Genomic DNA, 16002 nt, shown 5'->3' with positions numbered 1-16002 from the left:
TGAGGGAGCTCTTACTGTCCTTTCTGTATATCTGTTGCTTTTTCAGCATGGGGGTCAGGTTGTTTCTGTTGAAACATTTACTGGATGTGTTGATATGGGCTTTTTTGTCCCAAAACAAAAAACCAGCAGGTCTACCTATGCTGTTATGTCACATCCAAGGCATTACTAAGTGTGACAGCATAGTTGTTTAAATTGATGACTCTACTGTCTGGTTTTCTTCGATCATTCTTAAATTCCGCCCCCCTCACCCATTTTGCACTTTTAAATAGCTGATGGACTTTTTGGGAATATGTTTAACAGCATAGTACACAGTCCAAATGTGGCTTTAGCAAGCTGACTTGTCTCATTAATCCAGTTAAAATCTCAGTAATATATGACAATATTTTTATTTGGGAATCTAAATGCCATACACACATATGATGTCCTGGATTCTAATAAATCTCCTGACCCATTCAGTTGCTTTCTAATCTGCTTTCTTTCTGAAGAATGAGTATTTTTCAGCAGGAAACCAATAAAACTGCAAACTGAAATAAAACCTCAAGGTGGGATATAACCATATTAAGTTCCTAGTTTCTGTATGTATAGATTTTCAGGCTTAAATTTCTGATTTTGTGAAGGCTTGGGGTGTGTTGTTTTTCTATAAACATGCATGTGAGTCTTATATTGACCTAAATCCCCTTTCTGACTACAAATGTTTAACTTAATTTACATTTCAGAAATGCTGTTGGACTTAATGGTTTGCAGTCTTAATATCGTGAATGTTTAAATGTTCATGAATTGATCTGGCGTATAATCTAAACCACGTGACCTTTGTGGCTTTGCCACCGCTAGGGTAATACAGGTCTAAAATGGAAATATTTGGCAGGTTTGCACAACTGTATTTGTTCTTTGTAAGGGTAGGAACAATAGCAAAGAGCAAAGTTCATGCGGGCCGAGGCCTTATGCTAAATACGGCTCTTGCTTCACATTCCTCTACAGTTAAGCCCACGTCTAAACCCTCCCTTTTCCTTTGATGTTGTTTTTTATCCCGGAGCTGATGTCTGATGCTTGGGGTGGGAGAAACACCGTGGCGCTATGTTACAACTTGTGGGTGTTTTGTTCCTCAAGCAATATCTAGAAGACACTTTCTTTAGGTGCATCTCACCTCTAGATTTTCTTTGCCATCATGACACCCAGTGTGCTGTCCGAATCCTCTGATTTATATGATGGAGCACTATTTATGCATGGAAATAATAAAAAAAAATGCTTCTGACACAGCAGCTTCATTAAAATTAAATGGAGCTGCTAAAGTATCTAATAAATTAGAATTTAATTAGCTGGAATAATAGCTTCATTGCTCCTAATAATTTTTTGTAGCTTGAGGTTATCAGCAAAAAGGCTTTTTTTCTGTTTGCATGTTACTATTTATAACTAATTTTCTATAATTTAATTTCAGCTTACTAGTGCAACTGCGGCCTTTCAAGGATTTAGATGTTGAGGAGCACATAAAAGAATTTGCAGCAAAGTTATTTTTAATACCCAGCCCGCCACCAGGACCACTCCACTTGGTAATTACTGATGTTGAATTTCATAATTACTGTAACGTTATGTCTTACAAAGCATGAAGATGTTGTTTTCTATAAATTTGGGGACATTCTTCAGTGTCAGGTCAGATATATTGCTGATAGAAAACTAATGTCAGTACCTGTGCTTTGAAAATAAGGCTATGCATTATTTGTACATAAAATAACGGTGTGACCAGGGTGCAGGTGTGAGCACTGGCATACCAGTTAGTCGTGCTATTTAATTTTCAACACACTCCTGGGAAGGATTTAGCACACCCCAACTATTTACTGTCTTGAGATGATGCCTGAGTAGGTCTGGGGACGGCATTATCTAGTTTTTGGTTTCTAGAGGGGCACCCCACATATCATCTGCTAGAACTGGTTGGAACTAGTCTGCAACTACTCTGTAAGAATGAAAGCTTACTTTTCACCTGAAATGGCATTGCCTTCTCGTTGAATAAATCTGTATAAACTCCAGTAAGTATCACTCAACCAAAGTGTGGGAGTTCCATGTCTTATGTCTGCTACAGACTCGGGGAAGAGTGGCTGGAAAGCTGCCTGGAGGAGAAGGACCTGGGTTTGTTGGTGACGGTGGCTGAACATGGGCCAGCAGTATGCCCAGGTGGCCAAAGAAGCCACCAGCATCCTGGCTTGTATCAGCACTGGTGTGGCCATCAGGACCAGGGCAGTGACTGTCCCCCTGTCCTGGACACTGGGGAGGCCAAACCTTGAATCCTGGGTTCAGTTTTGGGCCCCTCATTATGAGAAAGCCCTTGAGGTGCTGGAGCGAGTTGAGAGAAGGGAACGGAGCGGCTGAGGGACCTGGGGGGTTCGGCTGGAGAACAGGAGCTGAGGGGAGACCTTCTGATCTCTGAACTGCCTGAAAGGAGCTTGGAGCATGGAGGGCGTTGGTCTCATCTCCCAAGTAGGAAGCGATAGAATGAGAGGAAATGGTCTCAAGTTGCACCAGGGGAGGTTCAGATTGGATATTAGGAAAAAATTCTTAATGGAAAGGGTTGTTAGGCATTGGAATAGGCTGCCCAGGGCAGTGGTGGAGTCACCATCCCTGGAGGGGTTTAAAAGGTGTTTAGACGAGGTTCTCAGGGACATGGTTTAGTGCCAGAGTTAGGTTATGGTTGGACTCAATGATCCTGAGGGTCCCTTCTAACTGAAATGATTCTCTCATTTCTATGATTGCAACTCCAATACTTTTCATTGTGTACAGCTGTAGAAAGTTGGTGAGGAGAGTCAGTGGAGCTCAGTGTATTCCAGATTTTCCTACAGCAAACCTTGTGTAACTGAGATGAATCACAGCTTGTGGATGCTCGTGCCTGTCATCTTGATTATGTGATGGGTGGAAGTGCAGTGGTGTGACCGAGAAGCAGCGCAGTCCCTGTGAGAGGAAAGAGACCAAAGAAATAATTTGCTAGAACAACACGTAAAGCTCTGGACTTGTTATTTTCTTGTATCTGTATGACTGGCGAAGCAAAACAGTGTGAAGTGGATCAAATATTCAGGGTTGGCTGCTGCCTGGATAAAACCTTGCTGAGAAGAGAAACACATAAATATTTGTATTCATTGTAGAAGCTGAGGTGTGTGGGCTGTATTTTCTTCTTCATAACCCTTCCCAAGTCAAACTCTATGTTAGCTGAGTCAGTGATTGCAGCAGACTCTCCCTTGTATCTACAGAAATGGATTTTAGGGAAGCAATGCTTGAGCCACGGACTTTTCCTTAGCTGCTTTCCTTGACCCTGGGATGATGGGGTAGGAAAAAAAAGCACAGCTGGAAAATTGTCTGAATGATCCAGCTGCTGAGTGCTGAAATGTGGAGCACGTGCAGGATCTGGCTGGATTATTTGAAAAACTGGATGAGCTCCCTCCTTTTGGCTTGTTCTATCTTCTAACGTGAGCACGCATGCTCAGTTCTTCTGTTCCTATTTTTTCTGTTTCTTGTCTGAATTTTATCAGTACTTCTGATTTCCCAGATGTATCTACAAATATTAATATAAATTCTATTATTTTGTTATGCCTATATGGTTGAACTCGGTGATCCTGAGGGTCTCTTTGAAGCAAAACGATTCTTTGATTCTATGGCTCTGAAACAAGTTTAAGTCTGTTAATATATATATATAAAATTTTATTGGCTAAATAACCTATGAGAATGAAAAGAGACAAAGTCCATGTTAATCTTTCAAGCTGATCATGTCTTTTAATATTTCCCTCGCTATTTCAGTTTTCTGCAGTACATGAATATCTTTTTTGCTTTCAATCTTAGTATTTCGTAGTTGCAACTAAAATCCTGAATTATGTGTGTTGTGGGAACATTTTCTTTAAGAAGTAAATGGAAAACATCTGCTATTACAGGTATTTAATATGAAACCTCTTCAAATAATTATTCCTTCTCGAGAGGATCCGGACGGTCCAATTATTGACTTGGATCTTCACCTTCCATTGCTGTGTTTCAAGCCAGAGCAAGTGCTGCAGGTAAAGCTAACTGATACTTTAAAATGTATTAGAGATTGACAGTCATGGTTATTTGTGATTTAGAAAAAATCAAGATGTTTAGTTATAAACATTAGTTATAGTGTTATTTCTGCATATTAGAGCTATGGGACAATAAAATATACTTCTCCCTAAGATACTTTATTTATAGACGGGATTAGATTAAAGCATGTTGGAATTCTTTCTCCTGTGGCTTAGCAGTAGGTGCTGAATTTCTTAAGAGTATATTTTAAGATATAAATACCCAAGCTGATTGACAGATTTTATTTTGAATTCTCATTACATGCAATTCTACAAGATTCATAAGAACTTTTTTGTGTATAAGAAAGGGACCTGTAGGATGGATTGGTAGCAGTTGACACTCTCATATAGATAAAGTGTAAATGCTGTAGAAAGACAAAAAAATACAAAAAGCTATTTGCAAATAATTTTTTCAGTGCTTCATAGAATCTCACAATAATTTTGGTGTGGAGTGTCCTTTGTAGGTTTCCTGGTCTGATTTCCTGTGAAAGGCCACCTGTGAAGTTAAATTAGGTTGCTCAAGGTCATCAGTATTATTGGTGCTTCTAAAAAGAGCAGGTTGGAGGCCTCTTTCAGGGGATGCTTGCAAACCTCCTCAGTCCTGAGAGCAGGCAGCCCTGGCTTAGTTTTATTCATAACATGCACATATGGCAGAATTAAAATAAAAAAAACTATCTCAAATCCTAAATGATCCTCTGCAACTGCCATTCAGTGAGACCTGGACAGGCTGGACTAGGCAGAGAAGAACCTGATGAAGTTCAACAAGGGCAAGTGTAGGGTCCTGTAACTGGGGAGGAACAACCCCAGGCACCAGTACAGGTTGGGGTGGAGCTGCCGGAAAGCAGCTCTGCAGAGAAGGACCTGGGAGTTCTGGTGGACAACAGGTTGACCATGAGCCAGCAATGTGCCCTTGTGGCCAAGAGGCCAATGGTACCTGGGGTGCACTAGGAGGAGTGTGAGCAGCAGGTTGAGGGAAGTTGTTCCTCTGACTCTGCTCTGCCCTGGTGAGGCCACATCTGGAGTTCTGGGTCCAGTTCTGTGCTCCCCAGTTTAATAAAGTCAGGGAATTATTGGAGAGTGTCCAGTGGAGAGCTACGAACTTGCTGAGGGATTTGGAGCGTCTTTCGTATGAGGAGAGACTGAGGGAGCTGAGGCTGTTCAGCCTGGAGAAGAGAAGCTGAGAGGGGATCTCATCAATGTTTATAAATATCTCCATGGTGGGTGTCAAGAGGATGGACCAGACTCTGTTCAGTGGTGCCCAAAAACAGGATGAGAGGCAACGGGCACAGACTGAAGCACAGGAGGTTCCATCTGAATATGAGGGGAAACTTCTTTCTTTTGAGATGTCAGAGCCCTGGAACAGGCTGCCCAGAGAAGTTGTGGAGTCTCCTTCTCTGGAGACATTCAAACCCACTTGGACACATTCCTATGTGATCTGCTCTGGTGAACCTGCTTTAGCAGGTGGGTTGGACTGAATGATCTCCAGAGGTCCCTTCCAACCCCAACCAGTCTGTGATTCTTTGATCTAGTGCATATTGAGCGTGGAGTTTTATCTGTTAGCACCTCTGTGAGATGTCCTGTGTGTCTTCAAGGCTTCTTGGCTTGAATTCATCCCACCTAACTTGTAACATCTGAGTATGGTGCTTAGATGGGGCCCCTTCTCTCAGTGGAAGAGGGTGGGCATCTCCTGGTACCTTCCCAAATTGCTCTGTGGAAATACTGCTCTCCAGTGGCACCATGAGGAATGTGACCATTTAGTCTTGAATAAATGTTTGGCTGAGACGCCTAAAACCTCAGTAGTCTTTGTGTTCACCACCAAAGGTTGGTTTGTTGATATTCTTCATCTGGGTGCTTTTTACAGGTGTTTTACAGTCTAATACAACTCAGTAAACATTTAACATTTTGGGTGTGGTTTTTTTTTTCCAGATTATGACCTGTATTTTAACTGAGCGGAGAATAGTTTTCTTCTCTTCGGATTGGGCTCTGTTGACGCTCGTTGCTGAATGCTTTATGTTGTACCTCCACCCTCTTCAGTGGCAACACACGTTTGTGCCTATTCTGTCCCGTCAAATGCTGGATTTCGTCATGGCCCCAACATCTTTTCTTATGGGATGTCATACTGATCATTTTGAAGTAGTTAGCACGGTATGTTTTAGACAATTACCACTCGCTATTCGCTTTCAGTGCATTTGTCCCCTAACTTCTTTCAGATGCATTTCAAAACTTGCTTTTTTTCTCTAGATCTGTGAGACAAGAAGAAATTAAAAGTAATGGAACATAGTGATGTGACCACTGATTTACTGGAAAAAAAACTTTTTATTGTATCCCTTACCTTTCTTTTCTTTGCAGGATAATGATTTTTGTGAGTTCAAGTTTCATTTGGGGAAATATTCTACCAACGTGTCATTTGTATAGTATAAAGAGTTTCCCTTCAGGTTGGCGAGGTTATTTTTTGCTTGGATTTGTGTGGGATCAATTAGGTACCTTTTCCAAGCATCTGGGTTAAGTACTGAGCATGCACTTGGAAATACTCTGATAATGCTGCTGTTCCCCATAGTGATGTTAAGTATTTAATACTATTAAAAAGGAAAAAGCAATGTAAAGAATAGAATTTCACCATTTTTATGGAGGCCTTTTGTTTTCTTTTTTCAGAATCTTAGTTAACTAAGCCTTTCTCAGTGGGTAACGTTAATCCTGGTCACCTAAAAAGGTTTAAGAAAAGGTCAGTTTCGTAGTGGAGGGCTAATGTGAATATACTTTTCTGAGGGTGTTACATAGAGTTTCTGTAAGTTTGAGCAATCGAACAGAGAAAAATTATATGAATTTATATTAGATGAATCCATCTGATTATAAGCCAAAGTGAAACTGGTCCATTCAGGCAAGTCCAAAATGAACAAAGAATTAAGTTAAAATGAAGCAGATAAATACTTATTTTAGTTAGTGGTAAGATGATGTCACTACCAGAAATAAGTAGAGATTAGAGATCACGTTTTTCTTTGACATAATTGGAAAGATTTCCTGCTTGCTTGTATATACACTGTGTTGCAGACTGATCTTTAAGGTTATTAAAATTGGGAACTGAGAGATCAGCGTGGGCTTTACCTCTGTGTGACTTTTTGTGCATTTGCACATCTTTCTGTGTTTGAGACTAATATATAAACCCTCCCTCTCCCTGTCATCCCATGGCAAAAGTGCAGCAGTAAATACTCAATAGAGAAATCTTTCTGGGAGCTTCTTGGTGTACATATATATTGTTTTGTACATCATATCCTTATAATTTATAGCTTTTCAAGGATGCGCTTAGAGATCCAGTATTAATGTAATTCTCCATGGAGAGCTTATTAGGTTAATAAATGTTTATGTACTGAGATTAATCTCAATTTAATGACATTTCTTTTTATTGAAAGTAATCGTTTAGTTATCCACACAGTCTTCTATTGGGGAAAACAAGTCAATCATTTTCTAGTTTACCTCTTTGGTGAAATAATTCACTGTCTGAGGAGTACACAAAGGAAGAGTAAATGTTTTAACAATATACGTATATTTACAGTCATTCTATTTTCTTTTGTTAAAAGGAAACTGAAGATTTAATTCTAATTAATATAGATAATGGAGATATTACACATTCAAAAATGGTTGAAGAGGAACCCGAAATTCCAGATGTTCCAGCACAAGCAGCGGAAACTTTCATAAAAAGGTGAAAGGATGTCGAAGTTGTGTTTATCTTAGTGTATAAATCATGCTTGGTGCTCTTCTTAAATTGTACATTTGTATTATTTATTATTATATTAATTTATTCATATAAACTCCATTTGGTAAGGGCAAATTGAAAATTTCAATTAATTAATATGCAGATATCTTTAAGCAGTTATAATTATAACCATATTATTTTACTTGGAGTTCTTGCTTCTTTTTTATTACTGATAGGAATTATTCTCTGAACTTTACTGTTCTTTACACAGCAGACTGAACACGCTGTGATTTACACGTACTAGTAGGACTTCCAGGAACCTTCTTAGCTTGTCAACACTTGCAAATCAATCTTGCACTTTCTGTAGCTGGAAAATGCACGAGGCCTAAATGACTTTTTCTTTAAAAGGCATGAAAAAATGCTTGGTGTTACAACGTAACTTGATAATTCTCTTCCTTGTGTAGAGTGGAGAATCTTCAGCTGCATTATGACCTAGAGCTTTGCCATCTCCGGGCCAGCGTGGATCTTGGTGAGCTCCAAATGCGCAGAAGGGCTTGGCAGCAGAAGCTGAATACAGAAGTTCAGCAAACAGCTTTGCAGTTAATTGTTAATATCTTCAGGTGAGCAGATATTATTATTATTTTTTTATTATAAGAGAATATAGTACTGGTTAAGACACTTCCACTGTCACTGAAAATATTATTTTGTCTTACTGGATAGATATTTAGTGAATATCTTACGTTTTGTGAGGGAATATGAAAAGGAGGTCCCGCTAGCCTGCTGGAATAGCAATAATTAATGTATTTGGGTACATATACATTGCTAGGACATCTTAGATAAAATTGTCCTTATTTGGACTTGTATGTCTTCTGTATGAAGATTCCAGGAAGAGAAGTGCAGTCTTCATATTTTGTGATTAGGAAAAGCCTAAGGCCCAGTATGGATATTAATTTGTTACTGGAAAACAGTCATTCCTATTAGAGGAAAATGAATTTGAACTGGGACAGGGTAGAAGAGCTGAAAGCAGGATCGGGAGTTCACAACACCTTGGTGTGTTTTGCTTAACCGAACAAATGCTGAGAATGGGAGAGCTACCTGGAGAGCGCAACCACATGAGGATGAAGGAGCAAGAGGAGCTCAGAGAGAGAGTGTTGGCACAAGAAAGATGCGTCTTGGGTGTGGTTGGGACTGACATTTTAATAACGCTGTGAAGTAGTTTGTTTTTGTTGTGTTTTTCTTTTTCTCTAGAAAAAGGTCAAGCTACGCTAATTTTCCTTGTTCTTAATCTAATGTAATGTGTTGATACCCACAGTTGCTTTATCATATCAGTCTGGGTACTGGTTGTAAATGCTGCTATTAGATTATTTGCTTGTATTTGGAGAGGGAAGTGTGGTAGGTGATTTGTACAAAAAATGCAGCAAATGGATGGCTGGTTTGCACATGCTTCATTTATTTGCACGTAGATTCTAACATAGTAGACCATGAAAATGAACAGACTTTACAGCCAACACAGCTAGATAAGGAAAATGAAATCCATTTACAACCTGATGCACTACCACTGTGGGATTTGGTGGATTTCAGTGTTTGGCAACAATACATTCCAAATAAAGACGAGGAGAAAGGCATTTTGCTGCTAACAGCTTGAACTCTTTACCACACTTAACGCTCAGCTACAGAAATGAACAGATGCTTTGCTCTCTAAGAGAGAAGATGTTTTGCGAAGGGGGTGAATCTTTTCTTGCTTTCTTTCTCTTTTCCTTCAAACTTGCTTTCTTTGTTCTTTTTTTCAGCCTTGTTTCTTCTGTCTCCTAATGCTCTATCTACCAGCGGCCAGGAGTCGAAGGAAAGTAAATCTCTGATGCAGTTGTGCTGCCAGTTGCTACCGTCCTCAGTAGTATTTTTGTGTGTGTGGAGGTTCTGTGTTTAAAGCAAACAATGCTAAATTATGTAGAATTATTGAACTCTGTACTTTCACTGATCTTTTTCTCTGAACTCCTATAGCTTGGTAAACTCTTAATGGGTTTTTATCACTGATTTATGGAAGATAAGTGATCTATAGGCCTTCATCTTTCAAATTGCTGATGTGGATGGACACACTTGTCTTTTTAGTGCTCCAGATGGGTTTGTGTCGTTCAAGAACTGTGTATATAAAAACCAGGATTGAAGCCCAAGTCATGACTTAAATATATAGATTCTTCTCTGTGGGTCAGTAAAATTGATCCCGCAGGCTCTAAGTGAATTTGCTGATTTGAAATGCCTGTGGAAGCAGGCGGCCTGTCTTCCTTATACAAAAAGAATGCAAACTCTTATGATTCAGTAACTTAGACTTGTTCATTAAAACTGAGTTTGCCTTATGATACTGCAGCGTATTTCTGTTTTGCCTTCTCATGCTGCAGCTTATTTCTAGTTGTACCAGTGGGCTGCTGCTACTGCAAAAGTGTAACCTACTTACAAATCTCCAAGCATATTTATCTATTTGCTTATTTTTGTCTCCAGGGAGGTAAAAGACCATCTAAATTATGAACATAGAGTGTTTAACAGTGAAGAATTTCTAAAAACAAGGGCAGTCGGAGACCAGCCATTTTACAAAAAGGTAAATTCAGTGTTAAATATGTTGTGATTCTTTGTTGTTAATCTGTATTTTAGGATTAATGCCAAAAATTAACAGAATGGTCACAGTGTGGTGGTGTTGAACCATGAACTTTCACAGAATGCTTTACCAAATTTAATTTATTTACTGTAAACAGATATTAGGAAACATTTTGGAGAGCAAGGTACTATGTAATTCCAGAGCAAATTAAACGTAATTCCTTGGGGTTGAGATTAACCTACAGCAGATGGTCAGTAAAGCTACGTCTAAACTGTTTTTTAAGCACAGGCATCTGTCCAAAGTGTTTGGAGCAAAGCCCGTATGTAGACGGGAGTTTTCAGCGAGCCTATGAGCGCAGTAGAAAGGAGCTCAGATGAAACAAATGGAGGTATTAAAACCTGCTTTATCCGCAATAGCGCGTGGGGCCTCTGCTGTCGGGTGGCCCCAGGCCATGTGCCTGTTTTCCACAATGTGTGACACTGGTGTCCTCAGGGCTTGCAGAGTGACAGGGCACACGGGACATACATTGATTTAGCTGACGTGCTTTACCAGGTAGTATAACCATAGCTTACTTTGGTGTGCTGGAGAAAACTATAAAGTGATATTCAAACAGCGTGGAGCCTCAGGCCAGGCCCAACAGTGCTGGAGGCTAAAGGACAACCTGGAATCCCCTCTTGCTTTTTCTTAAACCTTCTGCTAATTCAGCTGATTAGATACTTCTCTGATTCAGCCTGGAGAACAGGAGCTGAGGGGAGACCTTCTGATCTCTGAACTGCCTGAAAGGAGCTTGGAGCATGGAGGGGGTTGGTCTCTTCTCCCATGTAACAAGTGATAGGACAAGAGGAAATGGCCTCAAGTTGCACCAGGGGATGTTTAAATTGGATATTAGGAAAAACTTCTTCATGGAAAGGGTTGTCAGGGACTGGAACAGGCTCCCCAGGGCAGTGGTGGAGTCACCATCCCTGGAGGAGTTTAAAAGACATGTAGATGAGGATCTTAGGGACATGATTTAATGCCAGAATTAGCTTTTGGTTGGACTTGATGATCTTAAGGGTCTTTGCCCACTAAATGATTCTGTGGTTCTGTGGTCAATACCTGAGTTCTGAAGGGATGCAAGACGTCTTTCTTGGCTTCTTGCACCCTTTGGTGCAATTTACATTATAGTTTTTAACAGATACTTTATTAAGTAGTTTCTTATTATACCCTACTGTAAAACGTGCTGCCATTTAAGCTTCTCAAAAGTAAAATATTATTGCATTTTTTTTGGTGATACTGTAGCTTGTTTAACCATCTTGTGGGTCAAAGCAAATCTTTAACAAGGAATGTAAGGAAGTGCATCTCCTTTTAATTATGTTCCATATGAAAGTTACAGAGGTTTCCTTTGCCACTGGAACTTGGTGGTTTGTTCTCTAGAGTAACTGTTTTACACCTGGTGAAAAGATCTCTTCATTAAATTAATTAGAAATATTCTGACCAGAACTCCAAAAATCATTAGAAAGGACTCATGCAGTTCCTGCAGTTTGTCATCCCCTGTACGTACAATTGCCAACAACAGATGCCATCTACTGGAGAAATACCTGAAAGCAGAAATCTTAATGCTTTTGTAGATGCCATTTTACAGATTACGTTGCAAATGCATTGATAAGAGGCATCTTGAATTGGAACGACCTATTTGTTGGTGAAATATTTCCATTAATTCCTTTTGAATCCTGCTCATTCGTTTTTTAAAATACATCATAGGAATACACTGACGTCTGATCAGTGTCATGTTGTTTTTTTCCTGTGTTAAATTCCAAGACTAAGAAAGGTACCTTAGGCAAACTGCTGAAATACATCATTAATCAAAGTGTTTTCATAGTTACAATCAAAGACACAACTGTCTTTTTGTTAGTAAGTTTCTAAAAGCTGGAGGTTGTATGAACATAAAGACAGTATTCCTGATTATAACAATATTGTCTCCTGATGCAGTTTGCATTGGATTTTCTGAACAGATTACTTTTCATCTTGTATTAATTTCCAGTGGTGGGAGATTTAAATTCACACTTGGCATTTTTGATGATGCCCTCTCTCCTATAAGTAGCAATTTGACTTTTTAGAAATTATTTCTGGATGACTCCATAATAATTACCTTGAGCAGGGAACAATTTTGGGGGTTACCAGAGAGAAGGTGGCTCACTCGTCTTTTCAATTTGATAACAGAATCTCGAGTGTCACAAACTTCGTATTCCAAACCACAGACAGTATTGTCAGTACTTAGCAGAAAATATACTGTTGAGCTTCAGTAGCTAAAACTGTGTTTTGATCAGTGTTTCTTGATTTTGTTTGATTTCATCTTCTGGAAGGTGATCTGAGATTCTTGGTTGCCACTAATACAGTGAAGATAAAGAATGTGAATGGAAACAGAGTCAGTTTTTTGTTGTTGAAGCTTTCAAATGTTTTGCTTTTTTGATTGCTAAATTGGAAGTTCTCAGCTCTGCATATGTACCAATGATAAAAATGGAGCTTGGAAATGATCCCCACTTAACCAGTTTGTGTCTCGCAGGTTTTAGAGACCTACATGTTTCACTCTTTTCTCAAAGCTCGTCTGAACAGAAAAATGGACGCGTTTGCTCGGATGGAGTTGAGTACCCAGTCTGAAGAGGACAGGTGACGTTTTCTCATTCTTTATGCTGATTTTGAATCTTCTGTTGATATCACTGCTAAAAGTCCATTTGAATCTATTGGTAGGAGATCAGGTTGTCTATGAATAAGATTATGACTAATTGATAGGCCATTTTATTAAGATTATTGGAAAAGAGTGACACGAACATAACCAGCTGTGGCTGTTGACATTGTAAATTGGTACTATAATTGTAATTTAATAATATTATACAGAAAAAAATAAAATCAGGTAGTGATTTAGTGTGTGTATATATACTGAATTTTAAACTAGTTATATATTTTTAACATTTTTCTTAGGTTCAACTTGATGTTTCATACCCCGAGAAGAATGACTATGGAGAAAATGGCTTCGAAACTGTTTAATTCACAATACAAGATTAACAGGCGCATGGTAATCAGTATGCCTAATCTGCAAGATATCAAACTCCCAGAGGGCCCGACCAGAAATTCCTCGCTTCGAAGAATAGAAACAGGTGTCGGTAAGGGAAGAACATGTTGAACAAATACAGCATCTTTTTTCTTGTCTTTATGGGTGACATTGCTGAATAATTTTCACCAAAATAGTGTTACATGCTGGAAAGAAATGGTGAGGAGGGTCGTTTTGAGCTGAGCCTGCTCTAAGTTTTGCTCTACCACAAAAGACTGGTCACAACAGGACTGATATTGTAGATTTGCTTCCTGCATCGGTAACCACGTTCAATCCTCACCCACCTTATGTCCGCCTTATGTCCTTGTGGCCAGGAAGACCAATGGCATCCCGAGGTGTTTTAGAAGGTGGGTGGTCAGTAGGTCAGAGAGGTTCTCCTGCCCCTCTACTCTGCCCTGGGGAGACCACACCTGGAATCTTGTGTCCAGTTGTGGCCCCTCAGTTCCAGCAGGACAGGGAACTGCTGGAGAGAGTCCAGCACAGGGCAACAAAGATGCTGAAGGGAGTGGAGCATCTCCCGTGTGAGGAAAGGCTGAGGGAGCTGGGTCTCTTTAGTTTGGAGAAGAGGAGACTGAGGGGTGACCTCATTCATGGTTACAGATACGTAAAGGGTGAGTGTCAGGAGGATGGAGCCAGGCTCTTCTCGGTGACAACCAATGATAGGACAAGGGGCAATGGGTTCAAACTGGAACACAAGAAGTTCCACTTAAATTTGAGAAGCAACTTGTTCCTGGTGAGGGTGGCAGAGCCTGGCCCAGGCTGCCCAGGGAGGTTGTGGAGTGTCCTTCTGTGCAGACATTCCAACCCGCCTGGGCACCTTCCTGTGTAACCTCATCTGGGTGTTCCTGCTCCGGTGGGGATACTGGACTGGATGAGCTTTTGAGGTCCCTTCCAATCCCTGGCATTCTGTGATTCTGTGTGTTCCCGACTACGTTTAAATATAGGCTTAGGTTTATCCTTGTTTAACAAAGCAAATCCTATAGAAACTGCATGTTTGGGGTCCCTTTTTTTCTTTTGTTCTTTCCAAGAATTGATTTTATCAGCTTGGGGAACATTCTGATAATAAGAAGGGTGGACATAAAAATATATTTGTATCCCTAGCACAGCTGTAATCTTACTTGAATTTCATGCGATGTAATTGCTTGTTGCTGTCTTTTTTGTAGTTGTGAAAATACTCGCACTTTTACTGCTTAATACTACTAATCACTACGCTTTTGTTTCATTTTTAGCTGTTAAAACGCCCTCCAAATCAGTGAGCACATTCAAAATCCCAGAAATTCACTTTCCTCTGATGTTCCAGTGTGTTCATTCCTACTACACAGACTTCTTCAACCACCTCAGCAAAGCTATAAATACCTCACCACCTGATAACTCAGCGTTGCTGGCAAGGTACTTCTACCTCCGGGGCCTTATTTGCTTGATGCAAGGGAAACTACTAAATGCACTTTCTGACTTTCAGAACCTAGATAAAACAGATTTAAGAATTTTCCCCACTGATCTCGTAAGGAAAATAGTGGAAACCATGCCTCCTTCGGAGCGTTCTCAAGCAGATCGCAAACCCGAGCTGAAGAAGCTGATAAGTAGAGTGATGGAAAAACAAAGAGAAGTTCTCAAAGTCGATGACCACGTGAAAAATTTTGAATTGCCAAAAACACACATGCAACTGGATGATTTTGTGAAGAGGATCCAGGAATCTGGGATTGTCAAAGATATAGACACTATACATCGGTTATTTGATGCCCTAACAGTAGGTGAGTGTAAGATGTGTTTTTAGTGACCATCAACAATGGTGCAATGACAATTTCAAGTTGTTTTTTTTAATGGACCAAAATAAAATTTGTCTGCAGTTGTTTTTCTTTTTAATTATTATTCAATATATCTGGGCTTCTAAAAACTCCCAATATGTGAACTTTATGGACATTTTTATTTAAATAGGTTAATTAGGGAGAATAGATTTAATGTATACATCAATGTCTGTAATTGCATCCACAATAATAACAAGGAATCTACTTATATTTGGGCACACAATTTACAGTTTTCCAGGTTGTGTAGGTGAGGCAGTTTTGTGATCTGATAGTGTGCAGTTCTGCTTTGGGCTTAGATTGTGAGAAACGTGAATAAAGACTGTCCTAATTGCTAATGGAAAATACCTCTGTTTTTATAAAACCATCATAGCAAAAGAAGAGGTTACGTTTATATTTGAGAGAACGTCTCTCCTGAATGAGATCTGAATCTTGTGATTGATTTCAAAAGCATAGTTTGAGGGTGCTTTTTGTAAAATATTTTGTGGCCACAAAATTAAACATTGCTCAAAATAGCAAAACTGAAGCAAGATTTTCTGAAGCCAGAGAGTAACACACATCTCGCAAGAATTTGTGTTCGTTTAGGACTCCGCTGTCCAAACATTTGAATTAGGATAATTAATTACTTAGAATACCTATTGCTGAAGTCTTTAACTGTTACAACTTCAGCTTTTCTCCCAGGTTGGTAAATATGTGATATAGTAGCATTCAGTAGAATAGGCCTGTTTCATGTAGTTTTTGCACCTCGCTTACCCATTTTGCTG

At 39.6% G+C, this 16002-nt stretch overlaps 1 protein-coding gene across 1 annotated transcript in view; it reads left to right on the top strand.

Moving 5' to 3' along the window:
* DENND3 (DENN domain containing 3) overlaps positions 1 to 16002 on the top strand; it is a gene marked incomplete at both ends in the record, with an annotated part of 39034 nt that overhangs the window by 11295 nt on the left and 11737 nt on the right. The window contains 9 exons of the mRNA XM_080339272.1: positions 1436 to 1547; positions 3909 to 4028; positions 5994 to 6212; positions 7643 to 7764; positions 8223 to 8378; positions 10255 to 10351; positions 12891 to 12994; positions 13307 to 13488; positions 14666 to 15187. Coding sequence (XP_080195398.1) covers positions 1436 to 1547; positions 3909 to 4028; positions 5994 to 6212; positions 7643 to 7764; positions 8223 to 8378; positions 10255 to 10351; positions 12891 to 12994; positions 13307 to 13488; positions 14666 to 15187 — 1634 coding nt within the window. The remainder of the gene's footprint in view (positions 1 to 1435; positions 1548 to 3908; positions 4029 to 5993; positions 6213 to 7642; positions 7765 to 8222; positions 8379 to 10254; positions 10352 to 12890; positions 12995 to 13306; positions 13489 to 14665; positions 15188 to 16002) is intronic.

The sequence above is a fragment of the Nesoenas mayeri genome, assembly GCF_963082525.1.
Source record: "Nesoenas mayeri genome assembly, chromosome: 2".
Taxonomy (NCBI): Eukaryota; Metazoa; Chordata; class Aves; order Columbiformes; family Columbidae; genus Nesoenas; species Nesoenas mayeri.
The sequence above is the reverse complement of the archived record's forward strand: the minus strand, read 5'-3'. Positions and strand labels throughout refer to the sequence as shown.